Genomic DNA, 24391 nt, shown 5'->3' on the forward strand with positions numbered 1-24391 from the left:
CATTTTTGTTTTACATTATATATAATGTAAAATAGGCATACAAATATATACATTTGTATGCTTGTATGGATTCAGCAAACCTGGCACATTGTAGTTAGACATGCACAGATTAACATTTGGCGGCTCGAATAAATTAGCCTGTCTTACTGAGTTTTGTTCAGAGGATACGAGCGCTTCCTCGATGCTAGCTGTGGCCATGTGGCAAGAGCCACTGCCTTTAACCGCGGTTAAGCTAAGCATTACTCCCGGATTGCAATATTTCCGAATGCACCTGAAAGCGGCACAGACTCCTCATCCAGCACATCACAGTGACGTCCTGTGCGGATACAGCAGACAGATGCCCTGACTGCTACGGTCCCAGGTCTACATCCGTAACGTTTTCTCCATGTAAAAGGGCGTTTTAAAGCCCGGGGGAGCAGCAGCAGAATGCAGCGGAGCGCGGTGGTCGTGGTGGCGGATAAAACGAGCTTGAAAAGGCCGTTTATTTTTGCAAATTCAGTCCATATGGTAGGAATTTTAAATCAATGCATTTAAAGCCCAGGGGCCTGTTTGATATCTTTTTTATAAGGTTAAGTAGTTCATTTGTTGTCGTGTTCCCACTCAGATCAATTAATCTAAACCAAACAATGCTGTTTTGTCTGTATACCACGCGTATCGCGTGTAGTGTACTGCAGTGTTTGCTGTATGGTTCTTCCAATGTGTTTTTAAGGTTATACACTAAGAAGTCATCAGAAATGGGGGTGAAATTGCCATTGTGATGAATTTCTGCCTTAATATAAGGACACCCATCCTTTTCCGTCCATCTTCACCCCAGCATCTTCCCTTCAAATCACATATGCAGTATTCTCACATTGGTAATGTTTACAGTGTTCTGTGTTTTCCCAGCTGAGTCACATGTAAAGGCCTTCTGTTTTGCTGTGCTGTTACCTTGCTGTTCAGTACTTCTGCCTTCCATCTGCACTCAAAGGAGCTGCTGCTCCTTTAAGAAGTGACACCCATGATTTAAGCCCTAAACTGAGAATCTTTGCAGTTCCACATTCCCCGAGCTGCAAAACAAGCAGACCTATCATTAACCTCAAATATTTATTTCATTGTGACATCCTCTTAACTCAAAGCTGTTTGCACACTTAACACATGTTTGCGTTCTTCCTCTCCAAAGGCGCTGTGCTTCTTCTTGCTGACAATGACAGTGGCTTATCATCGAGATATCTTACAAACTGGAAAAGTAAGACCGACTTCTCATGGTTTTGGGGTTTGGAAAAAATAGTTTCAGATGTGTGCATTTATTGAAGGTGGCAATAATGCTTGTCAGGCTTCAGTGGAGACAACTGGGGATTTATACTAGGGGTCTCATCAGTGTCCTTGAGGAAGACAGTGAATAATCATCATGCTCAGTGCACATCTTCTGAATGCAAGCATGACTGTTAACCTCAAACAAACCTTAAAAGTGAATGTTAAGTGTAAGCGAAATTCAGGTCGGGTGAAATCTTTCATAAATGTTTGATTCAAGGCTTATTCATCAAAACTGACAAGTCCAGTCGGTGTATCATTTTAACACCATTGTGGTTTTTCCTCTTCAGATGGTGTCTACTGTTTCCGTAGTGATGTTGTACGTGATAGAGATTGGCTGCCTGCTGCTCTCGGTGCTCGGCGTGTTCGGAGCCTTCAAAGAAAAGAGATGGTGTTTTATTCTGGTAAAAGTGTGTTTGTGTTGCTGCTGCGCATGTGGGTCAAATCTATGTCAAATAACAAAGCTCGACTCATTCATTATTCTTGTTTTCGATTTCGTTCATTTGATTTCTTTGTCACTAAAACTTTCACTGATTTTGTTTGTGTGCAGTATGCAGCTGGGATGGCAGCAGCCAGTCAAACAATAATTGTTAAAGCAGCACTAAGTTACCAAGATATTTATGAGGTATGACATTACGTGAAGGCCCTGCAGTAAAATGTCACCTAAAGCTGCTAAAAAAAGCTTTTGCTGTGGTCTTAATATGCTAAGAGAAGATTTTAATGTTGATTTCTTTCTCCTCAGAAACGTGTGGTCAATGAAGAGTCCAAGCTGCTGTCCATGATGCCACTCACTACAACAAGCCAAGCCAACAAGACATGGCTGTATCATATTCAGCAAGAAGTAAGCAGAAGTTACTTATACAGTGGGGGAAATGATTATTTGATCCCCTGCTGAATTTGTAAGTTTGTCCATACAAATGGACAGCCTTCTAATTAGTACCTTGAGGCAACTGTTGTTGTTGTTGTTGGCACTATATAAATAAAATCGAATTGAACTGATTTTGATGATAGTTTCATTTTACATAAAAGTGATAACTTGATTTGCATGTCATTGACTTGGTGGTGAAGCCGTTGTTGGCAAGCTCAGTAATAAGATGTTTCTTGTAGTTGGTCACCAGGTTTGCACACATCTAAGGAGGGGGTTTGACCCACTTCTCTTTACAGAAACTGTAAAGAGAAGCTTCTGCTCCTTCAGCTCCTTTGACATTTTTTCTATAGGACTGAGATTTGGAAACTGGGTAGGCATTAATGAGCTTCTTCTTTATGCACTCCTTTGATTCGTCTTAGCATGTTTTGGGTCATTGTCATGCTGGAAGATCCATCCATGATGCATCTACTGTGTTCTGTCTGTCTAACGGAAGACGTACATTCAACGGTACACTGCCCCATCTGTTGACCCCTCAGCGCGGTGAAGCCATCCTGTACCCTTAGCAGAAAAACACCCACAAAGCATAATGTTCACCAACTCTGTGCCTAACTTTGGGAAGGTGTTCGTTGAGTCTGTGCAGGTCTACAATCTTGTCTCTGACATCCTTTGCAAGCTCTTTGGTGTTTCCCACGGTAGTGGAGAGGTTGGAATGCAAGAAATGGATTCTGTGGACAGCTGGGATTTACACACATAACTTTGAGATCAGGAGTATCTGCAATCGATTGATCGATTGTGAAACAGCAAGTCTGTGCGAACCAGAATTCTGGCTGGGTTAGAGGCGATCAAATACTTATTTCACTCATTTACATGCAAATCACTTAAAAACTTTTATGCAATGTGTTTTTTCTGGCTTTCTGGTCTGTCACCAATAAAACGAAACTGTATATTAAACAGTTTATTTCTTTGTAAGTGAGCAAACCTATCATTTCAGCAGGGAATCAAATAACTATTTCCCCCATGTTAGGGCCAAGTTTTTAATACTATGTGTTTAAGTTCTCCAGTACAAACATCTCAAACACCTTGGCGATACAACCTTGGTTCTCTGTGGTAACACAGACCATTATATACTTGCTTATTCCCTTTAGAAACAAACTGAAGAAACTGAAGTTCAGGCTCCCTGCTAGCTCCCAAACCCAGTATATTCCGCTGTAATCTAAAATAAAATTTGATTGGCCATTTATCCATTTTCTTACACTTATCCTTATATCAGCGAGCGGTGTGCAGCCTATTCCAGCTACCATAGAGCAAGAGGCGTGGTTCACCCTGGTAGACTTTTTGTTGTATTTCATTCCAATTTGGCTGATAAGTGTTGCTAGTTATGGAACTGTAAATAGAAACTATAATGTAACATTATGATAAAGGTCATGACTTATTTTTGCCCTGTTTGTTTCAGCCAGCTTTTAGCAACTTTTAAATCTACAGTATGCTAGGATACTCTGACATAAAAGTATGTTTTATGTTAAAAACACTAACCTCTTTTTGAGTATTAAAAAGATCCAAAGTGTGCCTGCCTCTGCTAACTGCTGACTTTTGCCTTTTTTGTATACAGCTAGCATAGTGCAGCTGTGCTAGCTACACTTTGCTAGTGTGAAAGTGCTTTGTTGTCAATCATGCACGCCAGAAACATCTGCTATTACTTGTTTTCTGGTCACCACTGACCACTCGTGAGTGTTGTTTGGTTTTGTTTTTTTTAATTTGGCTACCTCAGGAAGGAAATGTTGGGTTGCATGCATTATGCTTAAACAAAAGAATAGGCCCATTACAGTAGCGATGTTCAGACCCGTTGCTTTAATGACAATACTCTCCCTCTGACGCCAAGAGCCTTCCTGAAACTCGTATCTTTGGAATAAACACAAGTCTGTAGTGAAGGTTTCCAAATCCAAACCGAACTAAAGGTCAGAAATCAGTGCTACACCTTGTGTTAATGAAACTTTAAAGAACTGTTGCAACTTTTTACTAAATGATACAAAAAATAATTACTGCTGGACCTGTTTTGAACCTTTGTGTTTCACCTCCAGCTGGAATGCTGCGGTCTCGTTGAAGGTTACAAAGACTGGGGCTCTTCCATCCCTTCATCCTGTAACTGCCAATATCCAGGAAAATGCGTGAGTGTCTTTCTTTTATAAGAACAGTGGTCATTATGTTCATCTCTGGTCCTGTAACCACACATTGTCCTCTAGAAACTGAGGAACCAATGACATATTTAAATTAGCAGTTTCACTGGTGAAACTTGAAGACACAATTGGTTTTCCCCATAGCAAGTGCCAGTGTAATTTGAGTCCAAGTAAAGCAGTTTTTTCATTTAAATATCCAACTAGCAATACGATGAATGTAGTTATTTATTCCTCTTTGACTCTGTGTATAGCTTAAGTTGTCTTGGATTGAGGTTAACTAGTTGTTGTTTATCCACAGACCAAAGTAGAACTCATACAGTTTTAATGGAATACTGCATTTGAGATATTTCTGAAAAAGATTCAGGCATACCTAAATAAAAAATCTAAATGGAAACTAAAGTTGAATGTATTCTACACTGTAAACCCAAATGTAAAAGGAATATAGTTAATAGTAAAAAAGTAAGAGCTATTTAGTCCTCTCAGCACATCATGCAAGTACGTACACATTTGGGTTATTTATTTCAACCATTTTTTGTCAAAGTCAGACATTTATGTTTATGATTTCATTAACCTTTCTGTAATTTGTAGCATGAATTTGACTCTGAAACGCTGCAAATCTGTTGGCTCACTTTAAAAAATATCCCAATTGCCCGCATGCGTGTTGTGGCTCCCCTGCGGCACTCTGAAAGGGAATCTAAATACATATTTAATGAGATCAGCTGCAAAAATAACTGTGTCCATGGGCCAGATTCACTAACACAGCACGACAGTGAAGCCTAAAGAACCCTCTTTAGGCTTTAAAAAGCTGTTGTCAGGATTTAACAAAGGGGTGCAGTGTCAGTTTTCTGACTGAAACGCAGAGAAAGATGTTTTGGTGGTTGGCCTTACTGTATATGTATTAGTAGGAATTTCCCTATCACTGCACAAAGTTTTGGAAGGAGAATATGAATCTTGCAAATTCGATTTATTAACTTTTGTAGCATGCAGTGCAATATTAAATTTAATGCTGAAAAAAGCATTTGTTATTTTGGGTGTGTGAGTTGTGATAGTTGGGAATGAGAAGGGGAAATGTTATCAGAAAGAGCGTGTAGCGGTGATGTGTGGACGACTTAAAGCCTTGAGAGCAGTACTATATGTTCTGTCACTTTTCACAGAGAATGTTTATAGCCATTTCTTTTTGCCGCTCATTATTAATGCTAGTATTTTATATTTAAAAAGTCTCTGGATGTCTTTTCTCAGCAGTGCGCACACAGAGTGGCTTTTGGGTATTTTCTCTCTTTTAAAAAAAGTCTCTACATTGGAGCCATATTGAAATGTCTGCCAACATACAGCGATTAACTTAACTGTGCTAGTGTGTCAGACTTACACTATTAGTGCGTGCAGCCTCACACAGACTCCAGAAAAAAACAAGAAGAATGTGCATATTTGTGCATGTGGAACAAATGTTAATTAATGCAGGGACGACTCATGATCTGATGGTTAAATAATGTTTGGTGTTCTGTGCATCACACAGGGCAACTGTCATAGATTTCAGGTTTATGTGGTGGAAAGGTTTGCAATAACACACTGAATAATAATCCTACACTCTGTCCTTTGGAGGAAAGATAAGTTCACAGTTATAAAAAAAAACAACCCATTTTTCTTCAGTCTATTCTCATCTAGAGACACGTGTAAAGCTTGAGCTTACACTGTCATTTATGTTAGGATATAAATTGCTCGTCCTCACTTCCTCATCAGCTGCGCATGTTTTGGAGCCACGAATCTGCACTTGTATTTGTATTAGGGCTGCCACGATTAGTCGACTAGTCACGATTATGTCGACTATTAAAATCGTCGACGACTAATTTAATAGTCGACGCATCGTTTGAAGCTTTGTAAGATCACAAAGGACGCAGGAATGAGTAGTAGGATTTAAGAGTGTAATAACGGACTGAAACAGAAGATAGCAGCACTGCATGTACAAGGATGCCAGCTGCCGTTAAACCCCGAAGAAGAAGAAGCTGTGTCCCAGAATTCATAGCGCAGCTGTCAACAATGGCGGCAGCTAGTTAGTTTTAACTTTACTCTTATTATTCTTTCTGGGTCACAAAATAAACGTTTAACATATTTTCAGGCGAGAATGTAGCTGTGTAAACCTCAAATATCTGCTCAGTTTATCAAGACACCACGTATTTTCAAAAGCGCTCCGACGTTTTCGGAGACGTCTGTTACCCACTAGCTCGTTAGCTAGGCGGGGGCAAGGCTAACTAGAGCCGTGAGAACACCGGACTCCCGGCAAATCGTTTTCAAACCCACCGCCGTCTTTCGCTAGTCAGGTTAAACATATATATAAGTCACTTAGATAACTTAAAAATGTTATTGTTTGGCTTTCTTTAGTATTTTATTTGTTCCTGAGTAAATCAGTTTGGCTGAGATTAAAGTTATAGTTTTTTGCACAGCTAAAACTGTCAAGCAGACAGCTGATTATCAGAAGTGTGGGACGCTGGAGAATATACTCCGGTGTCCTGTTATATTTTAGAAAGCAAGGAGTTTATTAAACTTCACCGAAACAATCTGCAAATTTCATTAAAAATTAATAAACTACCATCTTGTCTTTATTTTTAGTTAGCACAAACACTTCAAGCTGTAAGCTAATGATAGTTATATAAGACCAGATGCTGCTGGTGCAATAAGCTGTACGCTGTACGTCCAATGGATGATGATCTGATTAGTCGACTAATCGCAAAAATAATCGGTGACTAGTCGACTATCAAAATAATCGTTTGTGGCAGCCCTAATTTGTATACGAAGTAACTGCGTCTTTGTGGACAAATGAGTGCATTAATAGTTCACCCATCAGACTTTCCATTCTCATAGGGGCATTGTTTTTGCAAATGCATCATCATGTTAATGTGCCCTGTGGCTTTATGTCACAAAAGTGTTTTTTTGGCAAACCTCACAGTAGCTTTTTGATGCCAAAAAAGGGTTTTTCACTGGCGCAGTTACCTAATCTGGCCCTAAATGACAACACAATTTCTAACAATTAAGCTGTGCATATTTTATTTTTTTACTTGGTAAAAAAAATGGCAAGGACTATAACTCTGATTCTAACTGTGGCATTTCCATCTTTTTTAATAAATATAATTAATCATTTTGTATTAATGTGACATTTTTATCTATACATTCATACGCCACGTCATCCTATACAGTTAAAGCACTTTATCTAACTCGCATATATGCACAGTTTAATGCACAATAAACCTACATGTCGTATGCATGTCTTTGGACCGTGGGATGAAGTACCATTAGTGTTTGGAGGATGAGGCTCAAAGCAGAAGCCTGATTGCTGTGAAGCAATAACGCTACCCACTGCACCACCATGCCACCCGGTGTTTAAATAAGGAGTTACAGTACTTGTTAGTTACTAAAGAAAAATCAGGCTTTGGGTACTTGGTAGGGGTTCGCATACACTTTAACCTCATTCTGGGTTCTTCTAGATAATCTTTTAGCGAACCTAGTTTTTGGGGAATTTCTAAACTTAAATCATTTTATGTTTTTTGTTTTTTTTAGTTCTGGGTTTCAGTGTAGCTTCATCAGCATGAGTGTGTTGTGCTGATCAGCAAGCAATAGCAAGAAAATCTGAAAGGAACAATCAACGCCGGGCACAGCTAAAACAAAAACTGGTGAAATTGTCTTCAATTTGTTGCATTGTGCTGTGAGATTTTGTGCTCTTCGACAGATTCGACTACGAGGCAGCGCCACACTCGGGGCTCCAAAGAACCACTATGTTTATCAAGAGGTAAAAAGAAAATTCTTAAAAACAAAAAAATATTGATTTCTTGTAGACTTTCTTTCTGATTTTTAAATTCAGGCAAAGTTTTTTAACCCCTGCACAGTGAATCATCACCACTTTGCTGGAGGTGTCCTTCCTGCACAGTATACTTAAAGTATAATGATATAATTATGATATAATCTTGTTATCTGGCACAGATGAAGACAAAACTAACTATGCTCCCCTACCCACCTGTACTTTCACTTTTTCGTTCACAGCCTTGCCTTCCAATTTACGTTTCCGAGCTGAAGCTTGCATTCTCGTTGTCGATGGGTATACAGTTTGGAAGCGGAGTGTTTTGGGTATGTGGTTTTTATATATATATATATAAATATATATATTTATATATATATATATATATATATATATTTATATTTATATTTTTATATATATATATATATATATATATATATTTATATATATATATATATTTATATTTATATTTTTATATATATATATATTTATATTTATATTTTTATATATATATATATATATATATATATATATATATATATATATATATATATATATATATATATATATATATATTTTGTTATATGTTGGTGAAAAGCATCTTGAAATATTTTGAAATATTTTCCTTGTGCTAACTTTTCTTTTCTTTTCTATTCCAGGTTATTTTACTTGTTATGAGCATCAAGTTGATGGACCAGATCAGAAGGAAACAGGACTTTATGGCTCTTCTCGAATCAAACAGATACGTTCCCGGTGCTTTCTAGCCCCCTGCTGTTTTAATACACGCATCCTAATTTCCATAACCTGGCTGTCTTATCATTTTTCTGTGTTGATGTTTAAATGCATGTCTAAAAGTAATCTACTTGCGCACAGTAGATAAGATTTAAATGACTCGTCTGCCTTACTGCTGTAAAAAAAAATTTTAAAAAAGGAGAGAGAGAGAAAAAAAGTGCAATTTAATGACATTAATCAATTTGAACTAGTTATCACATTTTCTTATGCTTTTTTTTCTGGCTTTTTGTTCTGTACATTAAGACTTTTGGATATATATCAGTGAGGCTTTCAAAAGGCAGATATTAATCTAATAATAATGAATCTGCTTCGATGTTTTATTGAAAGCTTGCCTCACTGAAGCCAACTGTAAGTTCTGAGTTTTGACGTATGTACCTCAAGTCAAGATGGCGTAATGAAACACGAATACTTGTCTTAAGCACACATTGACTTTTAAGCATTAGAGCAACTAATAATCTTTGCAAAATAATATTAATAACCTTTATGTAGCAGCTTTTTTAAACACTGTTTACAAAGTGCTTTGATTCAGTTATTCATTTAGCCATGCATATTACTGCATAATCAGGTGAGACAAGGGAATGATTCACATGTCTCTGGGACGGCAGAATGTTTTGATGCCTTGTTATGCACACTGAATATCTGAAACCTTGTCGCTGATTTCAGTTTTTCTTAAAGCACATCTAAAAATTCGACCTTGTGTGATCATGCCCAGCAGAGAGGAGCGGGTGAGGAGGAGGAGAGGGGATTCTATTTTGTTGCACATACAGTAGACACGCAGTAAAATCCTCTTTGATTTGAAGGTTTTGCACAGATGTTGGCAAGGCTGCTGCAAAGAGGTTGTGAGAGGCTCTTGTAGGAAAATGTGCCACCCAATTTCTTGCAGAGACTGTAACGCCCCAACTGATGCAACTCTCACCAAAGAAGCCTTTATGCCACGCCGCGTCTACTTTAACTTGCTGCATGAGCTGCCTGCTGTTGAAACGTCTACTCGACTCATATATTGTCAAATTAATTTAATCTGAAGCAGCAGATCCAGTGTCTACCTGTGCACTTTAACCATTATTGCCTAATATACACGTTCTGGCAACGTATGGTGTCTTTGTTTCTGTCACACACTATTTTTGTTTTTTTATTTGCATGACATGATGTAATATTTTGTAAATAGAATGAATAAAACAAGTTTTGTCTTTTTTTTTTTTACGTCTTCATTTTATTTTGTTTTCTTACGAAACTGAAACTGCCCGTCCTCTTAATGACGCTAACAGCTCGGTTAACCCAGCAGCCGATGCTGAGGAATGTAAATGATAGTTGTATGCATTTTAAATGTAAATTTTGGCAGCTGGCCTAAATGATACAGCACAGTGAAAAAAAAAAGGCACCTCATACTAAACACCAGTATATAACAAACACATCGTATTAAAAAATGAACACAAAGTAGAAATGTAAAACTCGAAATACAAAAAAAAAAAAAAAAGTAAAAAAAAACAAACAAAAAAAACAAAACATCGACAAACCAAATTTTACACAGTATAAAAAAATTAAAAGCTACCGAATCATCAAGTATTAAAACAATTCACACATGATATTCAGTTTGTTTTCGATATATGTTTAGTTATATTAGCTTTAAACAGTGCATTTTCACTCAGTGTTGATATCCCAGATCAATAATCTCAATCAACTGAGTTGAAATTCAGAAAGTCATAATAAAGCAGTCCATAATGCAGTTGTAGGATATGATATATTCAATATAACCAATTATCATAAATATATTTATTATTTAGCATGCTTAAATAATGGCCATCACTGCTGGAAGCATCAGAACTAGCAAAGACATCGGAAGTGGTCTGGAGGCTCTGTGAGGGTGGTGCAGTTGCCTGCTTTTGCCTCTGCACCTTAGTTCACTACCGAGGTGTCTCTGTTTCGATTCAGCTGGCACAAGATGGCTCTACACAACACGAGGGACTACATCTACAGGAAAGTGAAACAAAGATTGATTATTTTACTTCCTGTTCATCTTCTGTTGTTTCTTGACTTGCTTTGAGTCCTCTTGCAATTTTAGAAAGAGACTGAGGAGGGCAGAAAAGCCAAAGAAAACAGACACTTGCTCGCCTCTGGTTTCTTTAAACTCCATTTTTCTGGTCTTTTATGCTAAATTAGTAGATTGCGACTGTACTTACCCACAATAATAAAAATCCCAGTAACGTGCCCAAAAAAAAATCTTAAATCCATGCATGAGGATTTCAACAAGGTACGTAAGGCATCCCTGAAACAGGAAAGGCTTAATAGGATACATATTTTCTAAAGATGAAACAAACAATTTGCATCTCAGTTGCATCAGATGACACCATAACAGCTTATAGAGTTTGCAAAGGTTCCTGGAAAAACTGATGAGAATGTCTTTAATACCTGTTCATAAATCATAACAGTCTGATTTTCCTCCCAGCTGCCTCCAAGAGTTTCCACCTAGAAAACATAATCATTAAAAGAAAAAAAAAGAATGACAAGCAGGGATAACAGAGACCAGAGTAATGTTTAAAAATTTATTTGTAATTTTAAAAAAATCTGAATAATTTTGGTGTATGTGGAGAGCAAATTTGCAAATTTATCCCAGTTAACTGCCGTATTATCAAAAACAGATTGCATGTAATTGCCAACTTGATGCCATTCAATCACAAAGTGATGCCAGGCCGACTCTGCCTTGTTTCGACTCATTAAAATTGTTTTGAAGTTGGCAGCTGATACAGGAGGTCACTGAACTCGTCCCCATCTTCGAAGCAACATTTCAACATTCAAGTGTTTTTAAATCAATTGGTCCTCCATAATGAATGAACACTACTAATAATGACAGCCTTATATCAACAGGTTCTATTACAGAAGAACACAGTGTAGGCATGTTAGCTTTCACACTTACACACAGATTAGTGGACTCTTTGGCACAAAGGCAGGATTTTGGGATGTTGGACTTCCAGTCCTGGTAGCCCTGAAGTCTACAACACTCCAACTGAGATGGAAGTCAAAGGAGAACATAAGAATACTTAGAGACAACTGCAAAACAACCACTTCCTAATTACCTCAAATTGGCTACAGGTATTAGTGTGATTGCAAAAACATGGACATCCTGACTCGCAACCTCAAACTACGAGGTTTCTTACATCTGTCTGTAAATCGTCGAGCAACTCTTTGCTGCTTTCCGTCAGCGGCAAAAGCCTCAGGTATTCCTTCTTCAGCTCTTCAACTAGCAGCACAACAAAAACAAAGTAATATTAAAAATATTATTACAAACAATACTGTGTCTTCTAAAACACATTTTGGATTAAACTAAACAAACACACAAAAAAAACCCCCAAAAAAACCCCCCACAGAAACTCCACATTTTAAAGTCAACTCGGTGATACCTCAGGGTGGGAAGCCAGTCCTAAGAATAATAGAATGATAACCATCAACAAGACGATACTCTCTAAAAATCACTCCAACTGCATACTGTCACACACTGTCACAATTTTTTCTTGGTTCACCTATTTTGGGATATTTACACGTTTTATTTGTAGGTTAATAATTGCTTAATTCTTTGTTTTGTTATTTATCTTTGTAAGTCAGCCAGGAAGAACTGCAAGGTCATTAACTTTAAGTAAAGGGACTGGTATAGGACCAGCATGCACTGGGGTGGGCTTATGGTTTTTGTTTTTTTTACCAGATTTGCAAGAATCCCTTTTAAGTTTGCAACTGCCAGAAGAACAAGTGAAAATGCAAACTGCATATTTTCAGTCCAAGGTGACAGTATTCTGTTTTTATAGACAATCCCACGTAACAGACAGGTCTGGCCCGGCTCTAGTGTGAAGCCAGACACTGCTGGCTGACTGGCATGGTAAGGGGTATGTCAACCAGATGTGGGCCAGGTCTGGCAATGATGGCACTGTTTATGTGATGGCATGCCACATCTGGCCTGATTGTGGTTTGGCTTATGCGTCCCAGATCTGTCGTCTAACCGGCATGAATGTGTTTTCTAGCAGTATCAAGTTACTAAAGTTACTATTTGTACTGGATGTCACAAATCCTCACATCCTGTGAGGTCAGATACAGATTCAATAAGATTTTTCTATTTTATTCTCAGTTTCCAGGAATTTCAATTTGTTGTTAAAAAAAAAAAAAAAGTGTTTTGGTTTTGTCTCCATAGGACTCATTTATTTCACATGAAATATGTTAAAATGGTATTAAAACACTGTCATCATGTCAGTTTGCTGATAAATGCAAAGATTAATAAGCCATCAGAAACTCAGGGCATGCATTTGAGTATTGGTATGTCACATATTTAGACTGCTGGGGTTGTAGATGTGATTTTAGCGACATGCCTTGGAGGTGTTTTACTCTATAATCTGCTATTAAAGACGTAACTAATATTAACCGTGTTTTGTAGAATGATTTCTAACATTTAATGTTGTTAAGGCATTTTGCTAGAGTTGTAATTTTTCAGTCATGAGTGAAATGCTTAAGTTATCTTCAAACAATGTATTTAGCCTTTTATCTTGAAAATGTATTTCTACCTCCATAGAACAGCATATTACATTTTAACGTTCCCTAAAGTAACATGCTGGGACTGTAAGGGGGGATTTAGCTTTCATAGCAGGCTTCATGATCATGCAATTGCACCCAAAAAAATTTTTCATTCCAGGATCAATACAGTTAGAAGAGACCTGATCAGAAAATTGTAATTAAGAAAAGGTAATGCCACTTCCATGTTTAAAGAATATATTGTTATGGATTAACTCTAATCAGTACTACCTTCTTATTCTGTGTTTACTTCATGTTCTGTTAGGTCTGGGCTTCCCGGTGATCGTCATTCCCTGGATGGGGCTTCGGGAGATGAACTCCCTTAAAAGAAGGAGAAGCCTGTCAGGTTCTGTGACCCACCTGGCAACTCCAGCCATCTCCTACATCTACAACTGCTTGAGGAGCCAGGAACCTCTCCTGTGGGGCCAGTCCATGCAGCAGGACGCAGAGAGCATCAGTGAGTGGAAACTTATGACGGCAGAAACAAATTAAAGACAGTTAATGTCTCCATTATGCTCCTGTTTCTCTGGTTCGCTCTTGTTTTTATCACTTGAGAAATATTGCTAAACTGAGTCCCATTGTATTATGCTCTGAATTGGAAATTGTTACACATGCATTTGTTTCATCTCATTTGCACTATTGTAATTGTTTGTTCACTTGTTTATGTAAGGCCCCCTTGGAACATCTGCTGGGTTGTTCAGAATGCTGCTGCAAGGTCTCTGACCAAGTCTTCTAACTACTCGCATGTCACGCACCTGCTGATGCAGCTGTACTAGCTCCCCATTAAATTCAGAGTCCACTTTAAGATTATGACTTTGACATTCGGGGCTCTGCATGGACAAGCGCCAAAATCAACATCAGAGATAGTTTACATCCGTACATCCCTAGCAGGTCCCTGGGGTCATGTGATCAGTTCTTGCAGGTTGTCCATAAAACTAAGCTGAAAACGAAAGGTGACAGAGCTTTTGTAACTGTGGCCCCAGAGCCTGACACTCTCCCTCTTTGAGTTTGAGATCTGTGGACTCAGGGGTATTTTTTGTTTTTTACTATCTTAAATGGATTTTAGTTTTTTCTAACAAGCTTTTTAAGAGTATTTTAAACTATTCTGTAAATTCTTGGAAAGTGGTCTTTTTTGGGGGGGACCTCTGCTACTACCAGAGGTTGTCTGCACCACACCAGGGCCTGTGCTGCTAGCATAAACCAACTGAGCCTCAACCAGGGCCTGTGCTGTTTTCTGAGGCCATCTCACTGCACCGGGGCCTGTGCTGCCAGCTGGATCCATCGGCACCATCCCAGGACCTGTGCTGCTGGCTGAGGCCATCTGCACCGCACCAGGGCCTAGCTGGACCCATAGGCACCACACCAGGGCCTGTTCTGCTAGCATAAACCAACTGAGCCTCACCAGGGCCTGCACTGTCGGCTGGACCCATATGCACCACACCAGGGCCTGTGCTGCTAAACCAACTGAGCCTCACCAGGGCCTGTGCTGCCAGCTGGACCCATAGGCACCACATCAGGGCCTGTGCTGCTAGCATAAACCAACTGAGCCTCACCAGGGCCTGTACTGCTGGCTGGGGCCATCTGCACCACCCCAGGGCCTTTGCTGCCGGCTGAACAAACTGCATCTGTGTTGCTAGTGCAAGACATCAGCACCACACCAAGGCCTGTGCTGCTCGAAAAGCTTATCTGCAATACATCGGGCGCTGTGCTGTTGATTGAAGCCTTCTACACCACATTGGTGAATGTGCTAGCAGAAGCCCTCTGCTAGCAAGCCACCAGGACCCGAACTTTTGGCTGGAGCCTTACTTGCCATCCTAGGTTTGTGCAGCCTATTTAATTCAGCATCAACAATCATTGTGTTTTGGATAATGGCTTTTTTAATAACTTTACTTTGCTTACTGGCCGTGGGGGACTTTTGGACACTCAATTTTTCTAAGATGAGAACATTTAACAGTGACCCCATTCTGCGTGACATGGTTCCCAGATCTACATGCGTCACTGCTGCTATACATCCTGTACAATTTCCAATGTATTTGGAACAGGACATTAATCATTTTGAACTACAGAAAGATTTACCTCATCTTCAAAACCTTCTTGCTTTGTACAATTACAAAATTAGTTACGAAAAATCCTGCTTTGTGTCAACATTTCACACGTCAAAATCAATAAGTACAAAGCAGAGACTTCTGATCGTCTTACTACTGCTCTTATCTGGTAATGTGCAACCTAACCCAGGCCCTGAGCTGCAGTGTAGCCAGACACCATCTGAATTTAAATCCTCACCTGGGCTGAAGATAGTTCATCTTAATGTGCGCAGTTTGTTACCCAAGATGGATATGATCAAGATCTGGGTTCAATCAACAGATGCAGATATTGTCCTCATTTCTGAAACTTGGTTGTCTAAATATATATCTGATGAACATGTTAGCATGGCTGGCTACAATATCTATCGCACCGATAGGTTTAAGAAAGGTGGTGGTGTTGCTGCTTATGTTAAGTCAAAATTTGATGCTACAATAGTTCTATCAGAATCAATTTGCAAACAATTGGAATTTTTGGCTCTGAATGTGAATGTTGCAAAGGGTCTTTGCATAACAGTTGCTTGTTGCTATCGACCCCCTTCTGCCTCCACAGAAGCTCTGCGTTCTTTAAACCTTTTGCTGTCCAGACTAAATTATGGGGAGCTTGTTCTAGCTGGTGACTTTAACTGGGATTGGCTCAAAACTGTTTCAGATGATTTTAAATCTTTTTGTGATTCTATCAGTCTTACCCAGCTGGTCAATTTACCCACTCGGCCGAATCTCAAAAGCCCCGAAAAGTCTACCTTGATTGACTTGATTTTGACAAATGTTCCTCATAAATTTTCATCTTTGGGTGTCTTTTGTAACGACTTAAGTGACCACTGTGTTGTTGCTGCTATTAGAAATACTAAAGTGGCCAAGTCACAACATCGTATTATTTTTAAAAGAACTCTTAAACATTTTAATGAGCAAGCATTTTATCATGATTTGTCAAATTATGACTGGAAGAAAATAGGATTGATCCCTGATGTAGAATTAGCGTGGGCATTCTTTAAGGATGGGTTTATGCAAATTGTGAATAAACATGCTCCATTAAGAAGATATAGGATAAAAGGTCTGTAAAGCTCTTAAACTGTTAGATCCTAGAAAATCTCCAGGGCCAGACTTACTAGATCCTTACTTCTTGAAACTGGCAGCTGATTTTGTAGCAGAGCCTCTCACAACACTTTTCAACCTCACACTGGACATGAATAAAATTCCCTCAGTATGGAAATCAGCTTTTGTTGTTCCTCTATTAAAAGGGGGCGACCCAGCAGTGTTAACTAATTACAGACCAATATCTAATCTATCTGTGCTGGCCAAAGTTCTTGAAGCTCTTGTGTGTGAGCAGTTAAAGGAGTTTTTGCACATCAATGCCATTTTATCTGAATATCAATCAGGCTTTAGGAAGAATCACAGTACTATCACAGCTGCAATTAGAGTGGTAAATGATATTACTATTGCACTTGATAAAAAAACAACACTGTGCATCCCTTTTTATTGATTTGTCAAAAGCATTTGACACCGTTGATCATTGTATTTTAAAACTTAGACTCTTCCAGTCAGGACTCTCTGAGAGAGCAGTGGCATGGTTCTCAAACTACCTCAGTAACAGGACTCAGTGCATTAAATCTGACGGTCTATGTTCTGACTTTGTTACAGTGCACAGCGGAGTGCCACAGGGTTCTGTATTAGGTCCCCTTCTATTTATCATTTACGTAAACAATCTTAGTCTACATGTGCCAGATGCAAACTTGCACTTCTATGCTGATGATACAGTTATTTACAGCTGTGGTTCAACTCTTGTCCAAGCCATCGACTCCTTGCAGAAAGCCTTTTCTGCTGTCCAGCACTCATTACATCAGCTTAAACTTGTTCTCAACGCAGACAAAACAAAGCTCATGTTGTTTTCTAAATCAAGGAGACGAGCCCAAACAATCCCATCAGTAACCACTCTTGAAGGTAATAAAATAGAGTTGGTTCACACCTATAAATATCTGGGAATCTTAATTGATGACTCGCTTACCTTCAAACCACATGTAGAGAATCTTGTGAAAAACCTGAAGTTAAAACTGAGATTTTATTTTCAAAATAAGTTGTGTTTCTCTTTTAATACAAAGAAGCGGCTTGTTGCTGCAACATTCTTGCCTGTGCTGGATTATGGTGATATTCTATATATGAATGCTTCTGCTCAATGTCTTCGAATGGTTGATTCTGTGTATCATGCTTGTCTGAGGTTCATCACTAACTGTAAATTTCAGACTCACCACTGTGAGTTATACTCTCAGGTAGGACGGCCTGCTTTGGTAAGTCGGAGGAACTCTCATTTATACAGTTTTATATATAAGGCGATACTTGGGTTGCTGCCTTCTTATATATGTTCCCTGCTTGTAATGAAACATGCTGGTCGGTATTCTCTTCGTCCGCATGGTTACTTGTTGCTTTCTGTTCCATTTGCCCGAACTGAACTTGGTAAAAGAGCTTTTGTCCATTTAGCACCCTCGGCCTGGAACAAACTGCAGAAGGAATGGAAAATGACTGAATTCATTTCATTAAGTGATTTTAAATCTAAACTACGAATCCTTGAGGCCAAGTCCATAACATGCAACTGTTTCAATTAGATTGATTGTCATTTTAACTGACTTTTTATTTTATTTGAATTTTATTGAATTTTATTTTTATTTTATTTGTATTCTTTCACTTATTGTTGCATGTGTGTTGTTGCTGCCTGTGTTTGAGTAATTTCTGTAACTGTGAGACATCTGCTGCTGCCTATCTTGGCCAGGTCTCCCTTGAAAAAGAGGTTTTTAATCTCAATGGGATCTTCCTGGTTAAATAAAGGTTAATAAATAAATAAAAATAAAACAGCTAAAAACTCATTTTTTTTTTAAACTTGCTTTTGGTTCAGTTTTGTTTTATCTTTTCTAAAGCACTTTGTGATTTTTATCTCGAAAGGTTCTATACAAATATAATTTCACTTACTTACTTAAATCTCCATTAGCTGATATAAGAGCTGACTGACAGGCTGTTGGGCAAATTGTTGACTTGATAAATAAATGTCACCCTTATAAACAACAGCAACAGGTAAACCTTTCTATCCATTACAACAGAATTGTCTTCTTTTCAGTTTGTCAATTAAAGGAAGCATTTTGTCATTACTTGACTTCATTGCACAGACACTAGGTGGCACTAACACCTAACACTTTCTCAAGAAATTAAAGTCACCATAATATACATTGTAAACTTGTCAAGGGCATTGCTGTGTCAATATTATGTTATAATGTAAGCAGTAGGCGTAGGACCTTTGTCACTTTGTGCTCGTATTCTATTTTCAAATTCACACCAGTTCTTTTTCCTGTTTATATGTATGTTTATGGACAGTTTAAAGTTTATAAGGCACGCCTGACTGTAACAGTAATACAGCAACCCTGCAAAATTAGGCAGAGGTGCACCTCTGTCCTTATGATCACATGCATTGTCTCCTACTGTCACCACATTACACAACCATAAGTCAGTTTTTTTTTGTGTGTGTGTTCGTTCTCAGGTAAAACAGTGAGTGAGACAGACCGTGGAGCTGTCTCAGTGGCCGTTGAAGGAGTCTTAGAGCTTCTGGAGGCTTTTAATATAAGATCAACACAGGTTCCAAAAGCGATCTCTCGCCATTTTGATGAGCCTGCAATGTCAAGTGAGCACATTTGAAGACCTAATTCAATTGATTTATGTTTACGTTATGACTGTTTGCAGCCACATGAATAGTTAATGATGTACTATGGTTGTTGTGTCTCTTTGTGTCATGTATATTGTGCCTGTACTCAGGAAGGTATGTATTTTTATGGTCTTAAAAAGTCTGATAATGAGCTAAACATTACCCAGAGACAAGTATGTATTTTCTAATTAGCAATTTTTTTAAAAATGTATTTTTCAAATTGTTTAACAGCCAAATCTTCCTACAGAGGGAGAATCCACCTGTGATGTCGTCATGAGGGATGACGACAAGAACGAAGACTCTCACCAGGAAGCATGGACTGTGTTTGAGAGGATGTTTTCTCATTTGTATCATCTAAGGTGGTTGTTTTTGTTATTGGAGTGTTGTGATTCCACTGGTGATTATACTACAGATACCAAATTAGGATTACTTACCAGCACATATGCTGTGATTTAGTTAAATAACTATGTCGCCATCAATTCAAAAGTGGTCGCATTCCGCTGTAACACTGTAGTATTGGGGAAAAAAACTTAAAGTGAGTAAAGTCTCTTACATAATTTCCCCGGGGATTAATAAACTACATTGATTCTAATAATGATGATGGCTGTAAAAAAAGAAAAAGAAAAAACTAACAACAACAAAAAACAAAAATGCAAATAACAGCCAAATCTTTCTAATTGTGGAGGAAGAAATTGACAAATTACAAAATAATCCAGCCCAGTTATTAAAAAGTCCATGCTTGGTGACATGAACTAATTTGCCAGGACAAAAACCACACTTTGGTGAAGTGTAGCTTGTTTTTTGTTCATTCTGCTGACCCCCTGAAATCTTTTGGTTTCTGTTATGTTGTAGCTCGGAAGTGTTCAAAGCTCTGGGCTTTGACCCTCACACCAGTCACTGCGTTCAGCCAGAGGGAGGTCCTCCACCACCACAGGAAGTCTTGGCCTGTTTGCAAAATCTGTCCATCATGCCAGTTAAAAAAATACCACAGGACATTTCACTCATCTTTCATTTCAGGTTTGCATAAGACCCCTTCCTGATCATTCTTTGGATTATAGCTGTGCCTCTTATAGAGAAATGTATGCATCACAGTCACCATTTCACAAATCTTATTTGTACATCTGGATCTGTGTCCTTCAGTAAACTCCACAGAGGAGTTTGATCTTGCTTACCTTTGCCTCAACAAGTAGCTTTTTGAAGGAGTCCTTTAAACCACCACCCGTCTCCTTCTTGTGTGCATGCGTTTTATGTTCTCATTGCTCTCAGGCTCCAGAGGTGAACCTCTGTCTGCATTTGTCAGAACTATGTTCCAAAGTACTATGGTGCCTGAGAGCAATGAAAGCATAAAGGACTGGTTTAAAGGACTCCTACAAATTGCCTAATAACAATCACCTGCTGAGGCGTGGGTGTGTCCTGAGGTGGGCTATCAGCTGGTCACGGGACCTATTTAAAGGGAAGCTGCAGAGCAATGGAGGAGGCCCCAGATATGATGAGAAGGAATGTGTAGAAGTGAGGTATCTGATAGGTTGTGTAATGTGGTGACAATAGGAGACAATGCATGTGATCATAAGGACAGAGGTGCACCTCTGCCTAATTTTGGAGTAGTGTATCTCCACTGTTGTTTACTGGGTGCAGTCGTGTTGGGGGAGGGCTATTAGCCAGGACAGCTCCCCGGATGATGGTTTTGGCCCATATCGGTCTGCTTACAGGATGATGGGAGGCTTCTCCTCGTCCACCCGGGACAAGGCTGCCGTGGTCCCGCTCTGAAGAGAAAGTGCTTCCCGGTTGTCAAACATTATCTAGTCTTGTAGATGGTCTGACAGCTGAGAATAATGATGAGTCAATAACAACAGTGTGCTCTCATCTTATGCATGTGAGTTTGTCATTATAGTTTTATTTGTAAGAAAATGATGAACTTCACAATGTGTACCTAATCAAAGAACATTTCATAAGTCAGTTTAATTTCATTGCCCTATGAGAGCTGGGATAAACATATCCTGACAGTTACAGTTGAGCACACTTCAGTTAAATCTTGAAACAGTAGAGACAGATAGAAATAGATTCACCTTTGCATAGACAAAAGCAGATACCGCCTGTGTTCAGTCCATCATATTAAAAAGGAAACTATAACATGCTCCATGTCATCTTGCATCCACGTCTAAATTGTTGACAAGCAGCCCGGTGTTGTTGTTCTGACTGTATTTAAAACAGGGCTGTGCTGTCCAGCTTCAAAAGCTGGTATCTCTTGGTGGCGGTATTGGCTATATTAATTATTGTTAATTATAATTATTATATTCTTAGAGTTTTCTCTTTCTCTTATATTTAAAATAACCACACTACGGATGGATACTGTGAGAAGGAACATTTATGTGGATGACTGTTTAAAATCTGTTGCTTCACAAGAAGAGGCAGTGCGCATGCTGCAGAGGCTGATATCTGCATTAAAGGAGGAGCTTTCAAAATGGATCAGCAACAGTCACACAGTGCACATCTCAATCCCAAAGGAAAGAAGAGCAAAGGAAATCAAGGGTCTGGATTTGGATCAATTTCCAATTGAGAGAGCACTGGGTTAGTTCAAGTTCAGAAACTCTCCGCAGGATCGTCCACCAAGTAGAAGGGGCATTTTGTCTGTGATCGGCTCACTGCATGATCCTTTGGGAATTTTGTCTGCTTTCAGTATGCCAGCTAAACTGTTGCTACAAGAACTTTTGTTGACAAAATTTGAAGTGGGACGAAGTTATTCCCCACTCTCCCTCTAAGCGGGGGCGTGATTGGGTGGAGGAGCTCCAGCTGATTCAGTGGAATGCTTTCTTAAACCAAGTTCCACTGGAAGACCAGATAAAGCACAACTTCATCATTTTTCTGATGCAAGTCCAGATGGTTATGGGATAGTGTCATATTTAAAACTGGAAAAGAATAACATCTCAAATGCTGCCTTTAACCTGGGAAAAGCTAGAGTTGCTTCTTTTAAGCAAACTACAATTTCCAGGCTGGAATTGACAGCTTCAGTTCTTGCAGTTTGAGTGAACTAACTTCTGCAAAAAGAGTTGCAGGAAAAGTTTGAAAAATCTGTTTTTTGAACTGATAGCACAACAGTACTGAAATACATCTCCAAGGAAGCCAGAAGATTTAATACCTTAGCTGCAAATAGAATTTATGTTGTTCAAGAAGCAACAGATGTGAATAAGTGGAGATATGTTTCCTCTAAGGAGAACCATGCAGACGACGCATCCAGAGGCATGAAAGCTGAGGATTTTCTCAAATGTAGGAGATGAATAAATAGGCCAGAAGTCAGAGGAATGGCCTAAAATGGATGTGGATCACAGTGCAATTCCTACAAATGACCCAGAGGTCACAAAGGACCTGACAGTGAGCATTTTTTGTGAAGGAATCACAAGATGCTACAAACTGTCTGATTCATTACTTCTCATCTTGGACAAAACTTCAAATCTCAGTAGCCTGGTTTTAAAGCTGAAAGAGACCTTGGTGTTGCTGGGACAAAAGAGGAAAGAGTTTGTTGTTGCAGATCTGAATGAAAATGATCTGGAAAGTCAAAAGAAAGAAATGGAAACAAGAATGGGAAAATCTGACTCAAGAAGATTTGGCCAAAGCAGAACAAGCTGTTATTCAGCATGCACAACAACAGAAATGTAAAACTGAAATGGCTTTAATAAGTAATGGCCTCAAAGCAGGTTCCAAGGGGAAGTTCTCCCTTCAAGCTCGACCCAGCATTGGATGCAGGGGAATAAACGTGTTAACATTGATTTTACGGCATTTCCGTCAAAACTTGGCACATGTAGGAAGAGCGTACATCCTGTCAAAACTAAGACAAAAAGACTGGATAGTAAATGCAAATTCGGCTGCCAAGAAAATAATCTCTTGTTGTATCATGTGTACACGCAACAAAGAAAAGTTTGTTGAACAAAAGATGGCGCAGAGAGAGTCCTGCCAGACATGGCTCCGTTCACAAATGTTGGAGTGGTCTATAAGGACAAAGTCTCTTTAAAAGGTATGGGGTTCTTATTCTTTGTTTGACCAGTCGTGCAGTACATCTGGAAATTGCATAAACACTCAGTAAAGACTGCTGTACAAATGCTGTCTGGAGGTTCATCTATAGACAAGGCCCAGTTTCGTCCATCAGATCTGATAATGCTAAAAATTTTGTTGGTGCAAATTGAGAGCTGAAAGAGAGCTTGGCTGAGCTGAACTATGCTAAAATTCAAAACGCTTTTATTCAGGATGGCATCAAATGGGACGTTAATGTCCCGGCAGCATCTCACCAAAGTGATGTGTGGGAGCGTCTCATTCGTTCCATAAGGAGTATTTTAGTCTCAGTTCTCAAAAAACAAGCTTTGGAAGATGAAGGCCTCCAAACAGTCCTCTGTGAAGCTGAAGCTATATTGAACGACAGAGCCTTTACCAGAGTTTGCAGTGACTCAATGATCTTGAAGCACTCGCACCCAATTATTTGTTGCTGCTGTAAAACAAACCAATTTTGCCACCAGGAGTGTTTGATCAATGTGATCTTCATGCTAGGAAAAGGTGGAAATGGGTACAGTACATGGCAAAGCTGTTCTGGAAAAGATGGCTTTCTAAAGACATACCTCTGATGCAAGAAAGACAAAAATAGCAGGGGACTAAAAGATGTCTTATACCTGGACATATTGTCTTGATTGCAGATGCTACAGAGACCTGTGTTTTGGAAAGGCCAGTGGCAACACTTCTTTTGCTACTGGAAGCATCCTCTTGAAGAAGTAACATCATCATTGAAGATTAAGGACATGCCAGAGGGAATAGCTCCTTTTTTAAAGAATTTTGAAGTAACTGTGATTGTATGCACAATTAGGGGCCAGAGTGTTGGAGCCATTTATTCTTTATTTTTATTATTTTGAAATTTGTTTATCTTTGTAAGTCAGCCAGGATGAACTGTAGGGCCATTTTCTGTAAGTACTAGGACTAGTATAGGACTAGCATGCACTGGGATTGACCTATTTCTTTTTTACGAGAGCAGAAGCAACAGGAAACAGTAAAAACGTATTTTTGTTTATTGCTTGCCAAACTCAATAAATTAACCATAAAATGCCATGTTCAAGTTTTGGACATTGGACTTTTTTTTTTTTTTTGCCTGTGTGTAAAATATCACCACAGTGCAGCAGTGGCTTGTGGATT

The 24391-nt window shown here is 38.9% G+C and overlaps 2 protein-coding genes and 1 long non-coding RNA gene across 6 annotated transcripts; 2 read left to right on the forward strand and 1 right to left on the reverse strand.

Moving 5' to 3' along the window:
- The first annotated feature begins 295 nt into the window (after window positions 1-295).
- On the forward strand, window positions 296-10420 carry LOC101486535 (tetraspanin-8). The gene is made up of 9 exons (XM_004560895.4): window positions 296-507; window positions 1160-1225; window positions 1581-1694; window positions 1841-1915; window positions 2033-2131; window positions 4237-4323; window positions 8051-8110; window positions 8362-8445; window positions 8776-10420. The coding sequence occupies exons 1-9, from the start codon at window positions 427-429 to the stop codon at window positions 8878-8880; spliced, it is 771 nt and encodes a 256-aa protein (XP_004560952.2). The 5' UTR covers window positions 296-426; the 3' UTR covers window positions 8881-10420.
- LOC112436272 (uncharacterized) lies at window positions 10405-20530 on the reverse strand. Of its 2 annotated transcripts, XR_013093708.1 has the most exons (7): window positions 20395-20527; window positions 19657-19730; window positions 12061-12143; window positions 11820-11909; window positions 11315-11371; window positions 11086-11171; window positions 10405-10876 (listed from the first exon to the last, which is right to left on the reverse strand). It is a non-coding gene; the product is annotated as an uncharacterized LOC112436272 (long non-coding RNA). The 2 variants fall into 2 exon arrangements; XR_003025017.2 differs by lacking the exon at window positions 19657-19730 and having other exon boundaries at window positions 20395-20530.
- Window positions 13427-24300, forward strand: LOC143413125 (uncharacterized). Of its 3 annotated transcripts, none has more exons than XM_076875562.1 (4): window positions 13427-13913; window positions 19061-19201; window positions 19470-19581; window positions 23902-24300. In XM_076875562.1, exons 1-4 carry the CDS (start codon window positions 13631-13633, stop codon window positions 23978-23980), a joined length of 615 nt encoding a protein of 204 aa, XP_076731677.1. In that variant the 5' UTR covers window positions 13427-13630; the 3' UTR covers window positions 23981-24300. The 3 variants fall into 3 exon arrangements, 2 of the variants coding, with proteins under 2 accessions (XP_076731677.1, XP_076731676.1); XM_076875561.1 differs by lacking the exon at window positions 23902-24300 and adding an exon at window positions 20075-20400; XR_013093707.1 differs by lacking the exons at window positions 13427-13913; window positions 23902-24300 and adding exons at window positions 14576-15274; window positions 20075-20400.
- Window positions 24301-24391: the final 91 nt, after the last annotated feature.

The sequence above is a fragment of the Maylandia zebra genome, linkage group LG17 (genome assembly GCF_041146795.1).
Source record: "Maylandia zebra isolate NMK-2024a linkage group LG17, Mzebra_GT3a, whole genome shotgun sequence".
Classification (NCBI taxonomy): Eukaryota; Metazoa; Chordata; class Actinopteri; order Cichliformes; family Cichlidae; genus Maylandia; species Maylandia zebra.